At 35.6% G+C, this 19306-nt stretch overlaps 1 protein-coding gene across 1 annotated transcript in view; it reads left to right on the forward strand.

Moving 5' to 3' along the window:
* LOC577790 (probable cation-transporting ATPase 13A3) overlaps positions 1-11454 on the forward strand; it is a 55446-nt gene extending 43992 nt beyond the window's left edge. Inside the window, exons 20-31 of the mRNA XM_030987091.1 lie at positions 394-518; positions 1534-1724; positions 2340-2480; positions 3078-3157; positions 3734-3886; positions 4528-4624; positions 5072-5144; positions 5508-5832; positions 6476-6630; positions 7551-7639; positions 8177-8257; positions 8962-11454. Coding sequence (XP_030842951.1) covers positions 394-518; positions 1534-1724; positions 2340-2480; positions 3078-3157; positions 3734-3886; positions 4528-4624; positions 5072-5144; positions 5508-5599 — 952 coding nt within the window. The 3' untranslated portion in view covers positions 5600-5832; positions 6476-6630; positions 7551-7639; positions 8177-8257; positions 8962-11454. The remainder of the gene's footprint in view (positions 1-393; positions 519-1533; positions 1725-2339; positions 2481-3077; positions 3158-3733; positions 3887-4527; positions 4625-5071; positions 5145-5507; positions 5833-6475; positions 6631-7550; positions 7640-8176; positions 8258-8961) is intronic.
* The last annotated feature ends 7852 nt before the right edge of the window (positions 11455-19306 follow it).

Genomic DNA, 19306 nt, shown 5'->3' on the forward strand with positions numbered 1-19306 from the left:
AAGGAACTAGTAGCATGAATGGCCTGCAATAGTTAAGTACAACTTATATTCGATCTGAGTATTTGTGAAACACCCCCAGAAGATATAGAATCAAGGCTGGTCAGAAGGTTTCAATACTGAAGTTCCTTGAAGCACTCTGGTCTGTCAAACACTGCGTTGGCCAAAAAATGGACATAGTCTGTGAAAATTCAAATTTTCCTTTTCTGCTTGCGTTTGTTTTGTAATCATTGACCCAAACAAAAAATAATAATCAATTGACCAGAGAGGGATCTCTATAAGCATAATCAAAGGAGTAGTAAAAATTGATCTCGTGGTCTCATCAATTCCACGTATGCATTTGATTTCCTGCTGAAACGTTCCAACTTTATTTTCTTGTGGCTTCTTCCATTTCAGAGAAGAGGTCGAAATTGATCTTCAAATGCTAGGACTCCTGATCTTGCAGAACACCATCAAACCAGAGACTAGTCCAGTGATTGCTCAGCTCAGAGACGCTAGGATCAGAACTGTTATGGTAACAGGTAAGTTCTACATCATAGAGTAATGAAAGTATAATATTTAGAAAAAAGGTAGTAAACTGAAGGTGTTGAAAACGTCATTCTCTTCTCGTACAAAAGAGTTATGTTGAAGATTAGAAGACATTATACTTATTTTGTTTGTTAAGTGCTAACATAGCAATGCCTAAAGACAAACATAGCTGCTGATATAATTGTAGTTTTTTTGTTATCATTTTAATTTGCCATTTTTTGTTACTATATTTTATTAATTTACTTTATTTTCTTCGGGGGGGGGGGGGGGGGAGGACGCATCACATTTTCTTAAACAACAACCACTGAGAAAAGTCCTTAAACATAAATTGATATACCTTTTGGAGGATCCCCAGGCATTGGTTGTCGTTCTTGTTCTCATTTTGTTTAAATTTGTTTTAATTTAATCATCATATTTCCATGCTTTCATTGTCTATGTATGTTTTGCTTGATGTTGTGGAAAACAAATTATTGAATTTGTGTCATTGCCCCCCCCCCCTCCCTAAGTCCCAAACGATAATCAATAATAAGTAAGATAGTAGGCTATCTGTATTGTTCAATTCAAAATGTAATAGAACAATTCAAAGTTGCATTGCACTAAAAGGAACAACAACAAAACATTCAGAGCAACATTTTCTACATGTAAAACATACTGGTATCCATACTATATAGTCTCTGTACAATGCTTTCTACAATGTCAAAGGAATATAGGATATTGGGATATTGGGTCGAACAAAATGTACAATCAATCGACTTAGCATTACTAATACGATTTTAAGTCATTCTAGAGATTTGTTTATCCCAACCTTCATTTTTTGACAGCCCTTTTGTGCATTAATCCTTTGGTATTTTAGTGAAGACATTTGGAAGATAAGTTAGAACTTAGATATATTTTAGACAAACTGTCGTTGATTGAAAGGTTTTCGTCGAAAACAGACCTTAATTATGCACCATAATTATTGAAGAAAAAGTATAATTGACGCCCTTCGAATCATCTTATATCTGTTAGGTGACAACAAGCTTACAGCTATCCACGTGGCACGTGCTTGTGGGATGATTGGCCAATCACAACAAGTTGTGGAAGTAGTAGCCACGCCCCCTGAAGGAGATCAAGGGCCCCTAATTTCGTGGAAACCAGTGCAGAAGCCTAGTGATACCAGTAGAACGTCCACACCCATGCATCATAAGATGAACGGACAGGTAAGCGTTTTGATTGGGTAAACAAAACAAAGAATTAAACATACAAACAAACAAACAAAACCTTGACAATATACAAGAAAGTTAAGCCTGTTCGACATCATCAGATACTGGTGTTTTCCGAGCACCAGATGCTAAAAGCTGTTTTACGATAATGTAAGATGGAATCATAATTTCCTCGAGTCTGTTCAAGTCATAGTGGGCTTTAAACTCATTAATGTTTTTTTAAACCTAAAAAACTTTATAAAAAAACAATACAAATCTTCATATCTATGGTCTAGCAATACGTTCACTAGGTCAGCTCTCTGTCTTCGCCTACAAACTGGCTCAGGCGACCTCGGTTCGAAACTGAGTCACGTCTTACGGATAGTGACGTAATTAATCATATCTGAGATTCACGACTGTAAAAACCCAATTACACACACATTCATATCTATCACATTCTGAATAATTATAATTGTTTAATACCTTTAAGATCTTCGACATCTTTACAATCCGTAATTAACATAATCAAAACCCAAATACTGCAGCCTTCCTCATCTTCCTGGTATTGCACCTAGTCCTCATGTTGGTGTAAAGTTTTCATGCAATATTACCTTGTCGTCCATGTCTTACTAGGTTGAGGAAGACGATGTCGCGCTGACGATAGAGGAAGGAGAAGAGATCAGTAACGAGGTCCTGAGCAGCAACTATCATCTGGCGCTCGACGGGAAGACCTTCGCCGTACTCATGGAACATGTGCCTCACCTGGTTCCAAAGGTAACCATGGAGATTAGGCAATCGAGCGAATCGACATGAAAGCCCCTTCCCCTCCAAAAATCCTCAAGAAAAATGACTAACATGCTTTCCTGATGATGTTATTTAAAAAAAGTTCCCTCTGCAAATGCAACTATTTATATCAGTCCCAGTTTGTGGCTGATCCGGGCTCTTCACATCTGGAAAGCTTATCATATTCCCAAATCATGATTTTACTTTAGTAGAAAAAGAAAAATGACTAACAATCTTTCCTGATGATGTTATTAAAAAAAGTTCTCGCTGCAAATGGAACTTTTCATATCAGTCCCAATTTGTGGCTGATCAGACCTTTTTGCATATGAAAAGCTTATCATACCCCCAAATCATGATTTTTCCTTGGTACTTTGAGATCCATTTGGTTGAATATAGCATTAGGTTTTAAAAAATGGGTCGTAGTGGAATCAAAGAATTCGCAATTGCTAAAAAAACAGATGATAATCGCTACAGTGAAAATACATGCGATTGGTTCATTCTGCTGTGTGCTCTATAACACCACCGGTGATAACATGGAGCTGCTAGACCAGGTCTGTGCTAGACAATTGTTTTTGAATTTATTTTCAGATTGCTGCTAAAGGAACAGTATTTGCGAGGATGTCCCCTGATCAGAAGGCCCAACTGGTAGAGCAGTTACAGGATTTGGAGTAAGTGAAACAGAACACGGAATACGATCAGGGACGGATTTCCCTGTTAATAAGAAAACGGATTCTTAAATGTCTTTGTTTGTAATCGTGAGTTGTACGAAGGTGCGGTTATGAGAAAATGAATGTATTGACTTGTCATGATGGGAGTATGTGTCCCTGTGCCCCTCCTTGCATTTGCGAGTCAAATATCTAACTACGGAATCGGTAATTTTTCTTCCAAAACATTTATATATGAAATATAATTTTGCATAACAGCTTTTACTCTTATATAATATTTCACATTTCGCTACACGCTTTTATTGTAAAAACTACATAATACGATCGCAGACTTTCGAACAATCATTTCAAGGGCAGTTCCATATTGTGTATCTTACAGAAATTATGGTCAGATTAGATAATAATTCTACATTTTAAAAAGTGATGAGAAGGCTACTAAAATTACCTTGGGTCGATTTTTCGATAGTCTTTTTCATCGTGACATTATCAAATATAATTAACAAGGAAATGGGTATGCAAATACGTGTTCTCTTATTAGCGGCTGTTAATTAAGTTTATGTTATCGGACTATTCTGGCAGGTACTACGTGGGTATGTGTGGAGACGGTGCCAATGATTGTGGAGCACTGAAGACCGCTCACGCTGGTGTGTCCTTGTCCGAGGCTGAGGCTTCTGTTGCCTCCCCTTTCACCTCCTCCGAACAGAACATCAAATGCATTACGACTCTCATCAAGTAAGTTCATATCTACATGCGATTGTCATGAGGAGGCGCGATAGCTCAGTCAGTAGAGCACTGGTCTTGCAATCCGGCGACCCGGGTTCGAAACCAAGGCGATGCGCCACTGTCCTTTGGTAAGGTATTAATCCAAACCTCGTCAAGTATGTTCATATTTACATGCGATAGTCATGCGGAGGCGCGATAGCTCAGTCGGTAAAGCACTGGTCTTGCAATCCGGCGACCCGGGTTCGAAACCAAGGTGATGCGCTAGTGCTCTTTGGTAAGGCATTAATCCTCATTACCAGGTCTCTCGGAGAGGACCTAAAGCCGTCGGTCCTCTGGTTGCTTACTTACAAGCATTTATGATTTCTTAGCAGTCAGGTAAAATAACCAACACTACACTACCTGATTACTTGTATAATGATAATATTAAATATGATAATAATATCAATAATGGTAATAATAATAACAACATTAACTACATTTACATTACACACGTATCCATCCCATGGAATACTCAAGGCGCCAAGAAAGTGCTATTATTACACTGACTTTAGTACAGCTGCCCCCTTGTCACTGTATTTCGATGTTACATAATTGTTTTCTCTTTTTAACTGATGATATTTTTCTTTTTTCTTTTTTTCATTTCAACAAAGGGAGGGACGAGCAGCTTTGGTGACATCATTCGGTGTGTTCAAGTACATGGCTCTTTATAGCATGATCCAATTCGCTACTATCATCATACTCAATTCGGTATACATTTCAATATTATCATCAGTATACTTAAGAGTTGTAATGTGCTATGTCTTTCAAAATGGACACTCCCCGCGCCGATTTGAAAAATACAATGTATTCGTGGGCATAGAGGTATAAATTTAGGTTAAAGACAAAAATGAAAAGCAATTAAATCAAATTTTAACCTGATTTAATGAATACATGGTTTTCAACATAGTTACAAGATAACATCAGATGATGAAACAAGAATTGAATAGAAGATACAGTTCTATGGTTAATTCAAAGTAAGTTGACACAGGCCTAAGTAAACTTGAATAGCTCCAAACTTTACATGTCGTTGAAGTCTTCGCACTTGCGGTGGTCTGTTTGTGTGCTTCGTGGACTTGTGTCGGTTGACTGTGTGTCACTCAAAAATAGATATGCTATTAATATATTTTTGTTTCTCTTAATGTGCCTTTTTGACAGATTGAGTTATTTCCAAGCGACGCCATGTTTATGTACTGGGATATCGGTATTACTGCAGTCGTTGCTATCTTGAGTAAGTCTTCTTCTTTTTTAAACAATATTTTTTTTAAAGTTTAGTTGATTCCCAAATATTATATGTAAGAATGTGTCTGTTCTCATAGACCAGTTCGTAGTTGGCACTTTGAGAAATTGTATTGATCTTATAAACGTAGAGAAGTCACATTTTTTGGATAATCACTCTTAAAATGATAATGTAATATTTGATTGGCTTAACCCATGTTTATCAATTTATAAATCTTTGGATCGCTATTGTTTTTGTTGGATTTTTTTTTAATGAGACATTTTGAATTTGTGTCCACTGGGGGTTGGGTTTTCCCCCTGTCAGAAACTTTGAATTTTATGTTTACTCATACCTTGTTTTTTCGTGTCCACGTAGTTGCCAGAAACAGAGCCTATACCAAGATTTCAACCAAGAAACCGCTAAACAGTCTGACCGATCCAGACATTTTGAATTTGTGTCCAAAATAATCTGGGGGTTGGTTTTTTTTCCCCCCGTCATAAACTTTGAATTATATATTTACTCATACCTTCTCTTTTCGTGTCCACGTAGTTGCCAGAAACAGAGCCTATACCAAGATTTCAACCAAGAAACCGCTAAACAGTCTGACCGATCCAGCCATGCTCTTCTCCGTCTTCATACACATCTTCCTCCAGTTCATGGTTCAAATCATCGCCTACTTCGTCCTTAAACAACAACCATGGTAAGACAATTTTCTTTACCCCATTGGTAGAGGTGTCGTGGTCGAGTGGCTACGTCACCGGAATGTGGATCACCAGGTCCGCGGTTCGAGTCCCGCCGCGGCACTAATGTCCTTTGGCAAGACATTAATCTACATTTGCCACACTCAACCCAGGCGAGGTAAATGGGTACCTGGTAGGATGATTCCTTGAAATGCAGTCTGAACTAAATCTAGGGTAATAGTTTGCAAAGCTCTTTGGAAGCGCACAGAGTATGGCCGAGGGCAATAGCTCGATTGTAACCTCCCCGAAAGCATTATTACTATTTTAATTCATAACGTATTGTGTGCTTACCAAGAAGTGAATATCATTATTATTACAGGGCGACTTTATTTCATGCGATCAAAATAACAATAACAATAGTACAAGTAATTATCTCAACAGATTAATCGAAGTGTCCAACTGCTTGTCTTTTTCGTTTGTTTAAAACAGCTTAAATCAAAACATCAATTCGCACTTCCAATCGTTCAAAAGAAGCCTAGCCATTTGTGATGTCAGGCATAAAGATCTCTCCGATCAATTTTTATGTACAAAAATAATTAACATGGTTCCATGAAAAAGAAATCGTCGCTTTAAAAAAAATTCTTTCATACTTTTTTCACTCAGGTTTGAGCCGTATGTGAAGTCTGATGACGCTGGTATTGTGTATACTCTCTCCTACGAAGCAACCACGTTATTCTTCGTTTCAAACTTTCAATACATCGTCGTAGCTTTCATCTTCTCCAAGGGACCCCCTTACAGGAAGCCAATATACACCAACTGTAAGCACATATTTTTAATCATTTACTACACTGAATATAATAATAACGATAACAATTATAATAATAATAGTAATAATGATAATAATACAACTAATAATAATAGCATTAATCATTATAATAATAATAGTAATAATAATAATAATAATAATAATAATAAAAAATAATAATAACAATAATAATAACAATAATAATAATAATAATAATAATAATTATAATAATAATAATGATAATAGTAATAATAAATAATATTAATAATAACCAATAATAAATAATAATGATAATAGTAATAATGAATAATATTAATAATAACCATAATATATTAATAATAAATAATAATGATGAAAATAATCATGACAGTAATAAAAGTAATGATAATAATAACAATAATAATGTTGATCATCTAGGAGCGTTAAAAACAAAAGTCCCATTGCGCTTTTACAGAATGTGAAGAAAAACATAGACTCTTAGGCAAATCACATTATGTTACTGAGATGAGTAGAAGTGTTGAAGTACAGTGGTTTAATCACTTGACTGGGAAAGCAAAGGTCTTGGGTTCAAATTGTGGACCTGTAACAATGTCTTTGACACATGCATTTCATCTACATTGCTCCTCTCCACCCAGTTGTTAAATGTGTACCCGATAAAATGCGAACGTCATTGTGTTTGGATTCACATGTGCGCGCCCGTAAAAAGAGGCGACTATTTTGTAAACGGAATGCTCCCAAGGGAGTGGAGAGTAAATAGGGGTATTAGCAATCATGTTAGCGCTTTCGTCGATTGTAAGTGGTAAAGTGCTTATAGGAAACAGTTATTATTATTTAAAAAGTGACATCCAAATATATATCTGGATACAGCCTAAACTATCCATGATCAGTTATGATTGTAATATTTCCAAACTACTTTTCATTTTTCTTCGACAGATCTGTACTCTGCGAGTTTGGTGATACTATGTGGATTCTCTCTCTTCCTCGTCCTTTGCCCGATCACTAAAATGGATAATTACTTCCTGGTAAGAGATAACTTCACAAAGTTCCAACGCTAGTCGTTACTTTTAAAGGGGTGTAGCATGACGAGACTACGTGTCTTTCCCGTGGCCTGACCCGGGGCGACTACGGACGACGCGACCGCGGTATTCACGTGCGTGCAACATACGCGAAACCGAAGCGTGAGGAGAACCTCGGTCTGTTTCGCGAACGCTACCGCACGCTGAACGTTAATCAAGTACATTCGTTTACGTGCAGTTGCCCAAAAGAAGTCGTAGATGGCGTTAACCAGTATTCGCCATGCTACACCCCCTTTAAAGTGTATCAGTCATCAAAACATATTTAGCTCTGAGTGTTAGAGCTTTCACGTCACCACATATTTTCATAATATGAGTTTCAAATAACAATATGAACTTAACTTAACAATCTAAGATTTAATCCCTTCCAAATGACATTTTTAATTCAATTTTCAAATGCGGCAAACTTTTTTTAGCCAGTTGATATCATGTACATATAAATTTGAAATGTTTACACAACTTTTTTTTCACCCTTTATTTCTGCAGCTAAAACGATTCGACTGGCTGTTTAGCTGTATCATAATTGCTTTGGTATTGGCCCATTTCTTAGCAGCTGTGCTCATTGAGGTAACAAAACACTGTATTTCTTTTCATTGTTATTATTATTATTATTATTATTATTATGATTTCTTAACCGAAGAAGACGGGTAGTATCAGAATAATAATTGTAGATGGGTGGGTTGTGCAATGTTCCAAACTTTGCGGGAAATCAGAGAAGAACCCAATGTTGTTCTTTACCATGTTTTTCAGTCGGAGCAAAGTCAGGGAAAAGGGGAAATGTCACTCAAGTCAGAAAATCAAAGAATTTCATTAAGCCAAAAGGATGGAGTCAGTTTCAATTATAACGCTACATCATGGAAAGATCAGGGAAGAAATAAAAACATTAAGTTCCAATGAAATGTTATGAACAAACAATTGGAAATTAAGGATTATACATCTTACTCCATACAACCATTCCCCCTCTAATAACTCCCTCCCCACCCCCCTCTCTCTCTCTCTCTCTTTCTCTCTCTCTCTCTCTCCTCTCCCTCTCTATCCCTCCTTCTCCCTTTATGCTTCCCTTTTCCGCCTGCTTCTTCTCCCAATTAATACCTCTCCGTTACACAAAGTGCTTTTGGGTTAAAAGATTGTTTAGGGACGCTGACTCGTCCCCCTAAATGCCATACCATTTGATTTACTGAATAATTATTTATACATGAATATTAAATGCACATGCCATTATATTGTGCCCGATTTAATACTGATCCCATCATTTTCTCGTTTGAACACAGAATTTCCTGGCTGATACCCGCTTCGTCCAGAACCATGCCACGTGCCGTCAATGGCGCAAAGGAAAGAAGGTGGTAAAACACGAGATCCTGATTCAGCAGTTGAACTCTGACCCAACATGGCCGCCACTCAACACCACGACCAGCCCAAACAGAATTAACGGACATTCTGCCAAAGAAACGGATGTCTGAAAGCTTATTACAATACTTAAATGTCTTAATTCGTCCTATTGTTTCGATTTGACTTAGCTATATCGTGCACAGGGCCGACAAAAACGGAAATATGTAGACACACGGGTCGATCTGTTTCCCCTTAATTGGAAAATAAGGGGGGAAATAGCGGTGGAGACTATTGCATTCAGGAAAAATACGTTGTTGACGGGAGCTATTTAGCAAAGTCAAGTGGTAGAGTTCATTTTGATCGGGCTCCGTAAAGTGATTCCGCGGCTTCACAGTAGTTGGACTGCCCATGTGGTTCGGGTTTGAATGGTGGGAGTTTAAAGTTGTGGATAGTGGGAGTATAAAGGGGCATGGTTGTCATTTTATACCCCCCTCCCTAGTTAGCTGCTAAACAATAGTGTATGTAATTGTTCTGTGGGTTGAAAACTCATAATTTGTATATAAATGTTAAATATTTTATTGCTAATTTTCTTTGGTGCAAAGACAAAAACCAACTGAACTCATTTGGGTTAGGCGAGCTTTGACTTCCTAGCAAATAACTCGTTTTTAGTTCTTGGTTGGGAAGAGTGTAAAGATTGTGTCACATTCATTTGCTAAACTTCGCTAAAATAAAAATAAGAACAACTAAAGGTGGTGGATACATTTACGTGCCAGTCATGATTATGAAAGCCGTACAAAAATCGACTTACAACAATGATAATGTAGATCAGCATGGTCATATTGTCTATAACATTTGCTGAATCTTTATTATATGAGTAGAAATAGAAACAGTTTAAAATGCCGAATTCGTGGTTAATGTGCATTTGCGAAATCGAAAAACAGATAAAAAAATTATAATGATCCAAACCTTTTAAAATTGGGTTTTATTATGTCGTAATCGTGTTATTTTAATTGATTTTGAAAATGGAACATCTAGAGCAATAATCGTGTGATACTTCACCGTTAGTATCCTCAACGCGTATTAATGCAATACTGACTTTATATATAAACATTACTTTAGAAATGTGTATTTCAGTGTTTTCCTTTTTAATGGGTTGACCCCTTTTTTAGAGGTGAATAGAGTACCGAAGTGCTAAAGTCATAATCGCTCGTCGCCCAGGTTACTGATTCTAAACAACAGAGCATGCGCATGAGGTTTACCGCCAAATTATCCAACCAATGGGATGGGGCAGGGCAAATTGAGCGTTTGGCGCTGGTGTGATCATCACGCGAACAAATTGTTTGGAACCAGCAACCTTGCCATCTTGGCCAGTATGGCATCACACTTTCTGTATATATTCTTTATACATTCTATAGAATACTTCGTACAATATGAAGTAGTAAGACGAGAACAGCCTCTATCATTTTCATTCGTAACTGTAATAGAAGTTCTATTCAATTCAAATGAGTACAATAGTCCATCGCTCTTATCATCTCCATCATACATGTATATACAGAAATGACTAGCTTTCTCATAATCATGACAATGAAAAGTCATTTCTCCCTCTGGTTGTACATTTTCTTTTTCTTCTTCGTATTATATCATGTTCTCTTTTTATACAAATCCATCTATGTTTATATACATTCTTTTATCAACTCTTTTATCGTTTGATGTCGGCTTTGTACATTTATAGATGGTAGGTTATACTGTAGAGGGGGAAAGGGTTTTGTAGACGTTGCACAGTACTATATAAGCTTGGAACGAACTCGGTAAATCGTAGTACGCATTTATAGCAATCTGCTACGTGACCGCAATGTACGTGATTTAATATCCAATTTGTATTTTCCAGGCCTCAAGCTGGATGTAAAATAAGAGGATATACAATAATGGTTAAACCAGCAGTCTTTAATACTTAAATAACTATTAACTTCCTCATTCTTCCGACAGTCCCTCCCAAACTCTTTGGTCTGTCAAAAGCTACAGTACACGTCTTAGGGAATGTGTATCGACTTCGAAACCGAAATTGTCAGATAGATATTCATTTCAGAAGCGTCATAGAACTCGTTTCTAATAATCCATGCCAAGTTATCGCGAGAGCTCAGAGCTACACTAGCACTTGCTTGTAGGGTATGAAACATTATTCGGGGTTTCCCTCTAACATTTGTATATATTGACAAATGACGATACTTATTTACTTATAAATCAGGGTCTATATGTTTATATATATATATATATATATATATATATATATATATCGATACGACTGTTTGTTCACCTGAACTAAATTTGAGCATGTTTATTTAAAAAGAGAGTTTTGACATGGATTTTAGTTAAGCGTGTTTGTTCTAAGAGGAATCCACTTTAGAATGCGCATGGGCAGAAAGAGATCACTTGTATATACAAACACTGTAAAACCCATGGAGACGAACGCTGAATACGGGTTCATTAAAGATATGTCATCATTATCTATTTATGTATACAGGGGAAAGTGCTGTTTCAGGATGGAAAACAAAGTTTTTGTTATGAAGCACCTCATTTACTTTGACAGTGTTTAAAGATAAAGTTGAGTTCTGGTCATGCGATTGCATTGTGAAAGAAAAGGTGTGGAATGGATCAGAAAAAGTTGATCATGTAGCATGTAAGTATTGGTGTGTATTGCAAGGTTCTGGAGTCATCAAAATCATAATAAATTTGACCTAGTCTTGGTAAAGTAACAAGCACTTTACACAGAATGATGTATGTGGGACTAAAAAAATGGTGTCGGGGCTACTAACCTTGATTTCCTTATCTTTTTATGCTCATTACTCAGCCAGTATACATTTTCTACCATAATTGTTTGGCAAATGACATTTATATGTACTCTTGAACATCCAGTGTAAGTTTCGTTTGATTCTATGAGAATTCATTTTTTTTTTTTTTTTTTTACCAGAACTCAAGTTTATCTTTAATTTGAAATGCAGAAGAGTGGATTCTTCATGTTTACAAGACGTGGATATGTTGCGATCATTTTTACATCTCCGAAATGGTCAATTTGTAGATTTCTACTGATCGGTTGACATAATCCCATGACCATGATGACGGGTCCAATACCATTCTATCCAAAACTTATTTTTATGGATATTTTGATCAATCTCTATTTACTTCTTTTCTAAGCGCATAGGGACTTTCTTTATGTTAGTGATATGCGCTATACAAATAACGTTCATTATTATTATTATTATCAAAAATATTTAATATGATAATAGTTTGATATGATACGACATTAGACGTAATTGTGAATGCTACTACTTGAATATTACATGGTATATTTAGATGTACATTTTGCGAGTTTGGTGATGTAATTGTGTGATATTAAACCTGAGATCTTCCCTTTACGTGTTACAATACATATTACCAATTTATACGATGTTTTTTATATTCAATATATATCTCTGAATAATATCTAATAATTTATCATAGCATATCATATATATATATATATATATATATTTGTCATAGTATTGTCGTTATCATAAAAGTTGTATTATATATCTTGAACAATTATTACTCTACCATCTGTATTTACCAATCTGAATATATAACAAATGGTTCTTAAAAACTATGTAGATGGTGTTTTCAGATTTCAAACCTATGGCAAACTGAAGAAAGTTAATGGATAATGATGCATTCTCTACATGTTCTATGAAAACGTAGATAAGCTTTGAGAATGATGTTGCATTCTGTTACCAATACCCAGTCGTAACAAAATAATCACTACTATTATGATTCCCTTTTCATAGTGTAGAACACTATCATTCTCCCAGTCTTATTTCTACATAGGATTCGTGTAAAAATGTTATCATCATAAAATACTATTTTTTTTTTAGAATCTGTATTTATATTTGCTGTAATAACTTTTTGATTTGTTATTAAAGAGAACGTGGTATGTTAAGTTTGTTTTAGTACTTGGTTCCATTACCATAATAAATAAGAGGGGTAAAAATGTTCGTTTATTAAACACATCCTGCATAAACATATAGAAATATAGATATATCCAGCTATTTGGTACATTATGTTTCATTCTAGAGTGTTGGAAATATGTTGGGGAATATTGATTACTCTAAAAATGCTTTTGTCGAAATGTTTGTACACGTCATAACCACCATTACGCGAATGTAATTTTGTTTTACTGGGTTATCGATATTTTAATGACTTTAGTTTAGACTTTGAATGATTTTCAGTTTGGAAAGCTATCTATAAACAATTAGTTTAATCAAATAAGTTGATAGCCTTATGTAGATTTTGATTTAACAAAGCAGGTCCATGCAACAGTAAAGAACAAGTTTAAAAGGGCTTTAAAAATGAATGCAAGTAGCCATCTATCTTTTATGAGTTAAAGAAAAACGGAATCGCTCAAAATGAGACAGGAAAAAAGATTTTATGTTGACATGAATTATGTGGATATGAATAAGATCGAACTATCATTTCATGTGAACGTCAATTCTCCCCGAGAGTGTGGGGTGAGAAGTTTGTTTGAACAGCTACGATAAAATGCAAGCGCAAAATAGACGACAAGTTATTTCGAGTAATCATTTCAATTGTTGGCAGATTTTATAGGTATTTTAGCTTACCAAAGGTAGCAGTAGATTTCTCTTGTAGGTTTAACCTTTTTATTATACATAGATATTTAAACGATGTATTATATGTATGGTACTGTGGGTGGGTATGTGTGCATGGGTATGTGTGCGTGTGTTTGTGTGCGTGCGTGGTGCTTGTGTGCGGGTGTGCATCCCTGGTGGACATGTTTGATGTATTTTGTACTCAACAGGCTGGATTCGGACCTGTACTGCGTAGTATATAAGAATACTGAAGACATAAAAATAGATGGATGTATCTTAAAGAATTTATTCAAAGTAGCATGTAGGTATGGGTATACTACACTTTATCTTTCAAATCCTGATGTTAAGTATCATCATTGTCATATTGTCTTCTTTAGAATGTCAGAGAGGTATAAACATATGTTAATAGCTTGAATCTTCTTGTTCAGATTGCTATTCATTTTGTTTCCTTTTTTATCCATCAATAGTCTTTTCGCAGAAGTAAACAAATTTGACGTGTTTCGTATAACCACTTAAAAGTTTGTTATAAAGTCCATGTTGCGGCTCAGCCGTAAAACGGTTACATTTCCTAATGTAATTGTATAATCTAAATAATATATGTTCGGTTTGGTAAATTTCTTGCCTGTATTCTTTGGGTATGCTAGCAACATTGCTGATTTAGGACCGATTACTTTTTTAAAATTTACTGTGAAACACTCCATGTGTTTAATTCCTAATGATTCATTATTGATATTATTATTTTGTGGTTGGTATTTAGTGTCTACAAGAATCTGGTAATACAACCTTCACCAAATATTAGGATATTCCTTTCGTACAATAGAACGCAAATCATCTTGTTTTTCATGTCTTGCAACAAACTATTGTCAACAACATTCAATACATCACGTTAAAATACTTACTGGAAGTTATTACATATATTTCATCTATTATATATGAATGGATGTGTTATCCTTTGAAGCTCGTATAATTTTCCTCATTGACACACATTGACATCGCGACAGCTTGCTTAACTCGAGGACTCATGTGAATATTAAGGTATTTATCTACCATATTAAGCACGAAATTTGTTCTAAACTTCTTTCATTTTTAAAATGAGAGTTAGATCCAAAGCAAGTTTTGTATAATATAGATATCTTTATCCTCAATTTTGATATAACCCAGTGGTATCGAAGCCGCCACATACACTGGCATACTCTCACATTATCTTTGGAAACAGTTTAACAGCTATTTCGTTATAGAGAAATGATTATAACCATTTCGAAGTCGATGTATACACTATGATATTTCTTACGTTTGTACCTTAGAAACAGGGATGTTATATAAAATATGCAATTCCCATTTGGCATGTAAATGTATCATAACTTTGAAAAAAGGTTGAAATGTAAGATTATCTAGAGAGGTAATGTGTAGTGTGTATTATATGGATTTCTTGTTTTTAAACATTTTGTGCATTTAAGTGGTGATTGTGTTTTTATTTTTATTCTATATAGTAACTCGTGCGATGGTGCTACGTAAAGTATGAATAAAGACCTCCCCTTGAGTGAATTACACCATCCAACAAACAGCTTCATGCGTGTGTACTGTTCTGTTGTCCCCCCCCCCCACACACACACACACTCTCTCTCTCTCTCTCTCTCTTCTAGCTCGTTCAACCCCTAAACCCAAGTTAAATTGTTTGGAAAGCCTTCTCTCCCTTCCTTTATGTCTGTTTGTCTCTCTATTTCCCTCCCCTCTCTCTCTCTCTCTCTCTCTCTCTCGCCCAGTCTGTCTGTCTCCATATCTCTCTTGCTGTCTGAACTCATAAACTCAAAATTCAGTAGTTTGAAAAGCCTATCGAAAGGGTCATGACTTCTTCTCTTTACAATAAAATACCTACGTATAGACGAAAATGGACATGATATGCCTGAGGGATCTACGAACAACTACACAAACAAACATTAGGAACAAAGAAGTAATGGCCTTGTACAAAATTGGGTAGTCATTATGTGCTTATGCATGGAGTAAGAGAGAAAATTATAACGTGGCGAAGAGTGGGAGAAAGAGATCGCAAAATAGACAGGAGATATAGAATTATAAATTTTGATATTTACATTTCAGCAAGTGTTGAATGGACTGGGCTTTGTACAGCGAAGTTATACAACAACAACAGAAATTAGAAATTACAGCAGAAATTACAGCAGAAATTAGAAGAAGACAAAATTAGAAAGGGGTAGCACAGGAGGGGAAATTGAAGAGGCTATGATGGTCTTAAAAAGAGGGCCAAAGAAGGGACAAGTTGACAAAGGTTAAGAGCTAAACAAAAAAACGACGACACAAGACGTACATCTCAGTATCGCAAGCCTTCTGAAAAATGTATTGAGAGTTCACGAGACTGGCATTATTGATCTTGAGAGCCATCCGTCTCGTTGGCTGTTGGTCCCATAGTTTTTTGGTCTAAGGGGATGTCCGTTCAAAAATATATTCAAGTTTTAAAATTCGTTAACAGCATTATTGACGACGCGATCCTGTCCTCGTCTTGTCTGACAGTGCTACAATATGTATGTATTAGAGCCCTGTATATTTATGTAACGTGCTTTATAATTCATGCTCTATAATTGAATCCCTTGACAAGATGAGACTTTAAATGTAATATCTCCCATTTGCAGGCCAACAAAAATTAATTATCTTTGAAAGATATTACTAATTTAGAACTTCCCTCAAAACGAAAGGACTTGGAAATGGCTGTTAGTGGGAAAACAACGACCATTAGTTGTCGAATCGACTTAAGTGATTGCAATCACTTGAGTAATAGTCTGATTTTCATATCCTTTTACCGAATGGTCGTACGTTTTGTGCAGCTCAACGATTCAATCATTTTAATTTTGGCTATTACAAGTAGTGGGTTATGGATCATTTGATGTGCAAATGCTCATGAACATGTTACAGCTAATTTTTATGTATGTTATTACCATAAAAAAATGTTAGTCAGTCACTCAGTAGTGTCTGACGGTGAAGTATAGAGGGTAAACGGGTTTCCTTGCATAATTTGAATACTAGAACACAGCTAATGTTTACATTTCACAGATAGGACATACATGGCGTTTTCATAATACCTGCAAAATTCTACTGAATTTGATGTTGGTTGCAAAAGGGACATAGTATCTTTAAACTAGATAGCTGGTCAATGGGAGGTCTTGAAAGCATCATAGATGAATCTAGTGAACAAGGTAATCTAAAAGTAGATGTGTATATAATTACATATAAATATATATATATATATATATATATATATATATATATATGTTTTCGTAAAGTAATCTATTGGAGGTGCCATGGCATAGCGGTTCATTCACTCAGTGACTCTCAATCTTAGGGTTGACGGTTTGAACTCCAGCCAGATGCCTGTCCTTTCTTAGAACATTAATCCCCATTTTCCATTCTCAACCCAGGATTGTGAATGGGTACCTGGCAGTTTGTGGGTTAATAATAATTTCAGGGCCCGCGTGAATAGTAGGATTCATACTGATGTGGTAATATATATAATTATTAAAGTATACAAGCATATACGGAAAATGCAAGGACTATGAGATTCGGTTCGTTTGAGTTTGTCTATTTAACACAGTTAAAAAAAGACCAACATCAGCTAAAAGCTGCTTTTTAGCAAGGCCGGAGTATCGTTTCAATCTCATTCCGCTACAGCCGTATATATACACATAATATATGCTTCTAAGTTTCCATGCCGGTATAGTGAAATAGATGCATGTGTATATTGGCAATAGTCCTTTGTGCTTGCTAAAGTTGTACCCTCTCACGAGCCCCCTTTTTATCTTGAGTATATTGGGCCTCTACCGTCAGCCGTGAAAGAAGCCCTGAAAAACAAACATTTAAAGTTAAAAATCCGTAAACTGGTCCTTGTGTTAACGAGATCAAAGGTTTCTGTACTGAATAGGCCTACATGAAACTCAAATCATTTTAATTTGAGGAGCAAGGTTTTTGTTTATGTTTTCATTTCGTTTAGTATGCGGATGCGGAGTGTTACCTTATCTTGAGCAGAACATAATTTTCATCTTTAATTTTTTTTCTTTTTTCTTCATGGTCTATTTCGAAAGTTACAAATTAATTGCAACGTAAATCATGGTAATAAACAAATTCTATTAAAAACATCAACAACGTATAAAACATACATTTTAATACTAATATGGCATAATCATGAAGAAGGATTGAAACAGAAGCTAAACTTGAAGGCGTGATAACATAATTCCCCTCCTCCCCCCCCCCCAAAAAAAAAAACACATACTAAAAATAAATGGTTGGCTTTATCAAAAGAAGCTGTAAACTAGACAATCTTAACAGGAAAGACAGGTGGGTAGTTTTATTATTTTTTTTATTGTCAGTTTGTATATCGTATCAGACAAAAATTACGATTTTAATTTTTTTTGTTTAAACCAAAGGTTAAAAAAGAAAAACAGACTACGGAACACATTGCCCTATGTGTAAATCTCAACTAGTTTAAGAGGCTGAGAGAAAAGAATTGTTCTTGTACGTATCTGCCGAGGCAGTAGTCCTACAGGGCAAACATTTTTTTCCAAAACCTAGTATTGCGAAAACACAGCTACATTTCTAAAACAGTACCAAAAACTTCTGTAGTGCCCTTTATTTTACAAAAAGAACAATGATGTACGTTTTTTGTTGTTGTAAGAGTAGGTGCTAAAAAGAGAGGCGTTTTATAAAATATCTGGATCGGGTGGTTTAGACAGGGAACTTGCTCTTTTTTCTGGATGTTATTTTAACATTTTGATATTTAACACATTAAGTTATAGTCAATAATCATGATAATTACAGATCAAGAGCCATATCAGTGTTCTAATAGATCAATTGGCTTACTCAAATTTATGTCAGGATGTAATACCTTGTTTTTTATTTCACATTCAGCAATGTTTTATATAACCCTACCTGCTATTATCACTTTTTCATGTAGCCTAATGGCGTTACAATTTCATTAGCCATTTTCTGATATTGTGCGGTATCCCATTACCATAGTTTCAAGTTTCAACTTTATTTTGTTTCACATTTCACAAAAAAGAATTCACAATAATTGGCAAAATTAGAACATAATGTGAAATAAACTAAAAGTGACACATTATATAATCAATTCTTTGAAAAGACGTCGAAATTAATTGCATTGAATAGAAGGTTATACAGGGTGAAATGTGAGGAACCTATTGAAAAGCTCAGCTTGTAGATTATAGGTTCTTATAAATAAAACTAACATTTGATTGAAGTGGCAATGGTGAAGGACGTAACAATAATAATAGGTGGGCAAGAAAGCCTTAACATAAGATGATATACAAAGTGAAAAAATAGCAAATACAGCAAACAAATTAATTAGTTACCACAAAAATGTCACGATTATAGTCACTTTAAAATATTGAGGTCATTAAACGAAGTCATTGATCGAGGTCACTCGAGCGAAGCAGTAGACATGAACAATAATGATACAGTAATATACAATGATCTGTAGGCCGTAGCCCAGACACAATCCACAGTTTCCAACATGCATTCCACTCCATGCACGTCTGCTCCCAGAGAGCCCCAAGTCACCTGCGCCATGCCCCAGGCCTCCCCCGCAGTATCACCTGCATGAATCAGTTTACGGCAGCCGCTGCCAGGC

This window comes from Strongylocentrotus purpuratus, unplaced genomic scaffold, assembly GCF_000002235.5.
Source record: "Strongylocentrotus purpuratus isolate Spur 01 unplaced genomic scaffold, Spur_5.0 spur5_scaffold_16, whole genome shotgun sequence".
In the NCBI taxonomy this organism is placed as follows: Eukaryota; Metazoa; Echinodermata; class Echinoidea; order Camarodonta; family Strongylocentrotidae; genus Strongylocentrotus; species Strongylocentrotus purpuratus.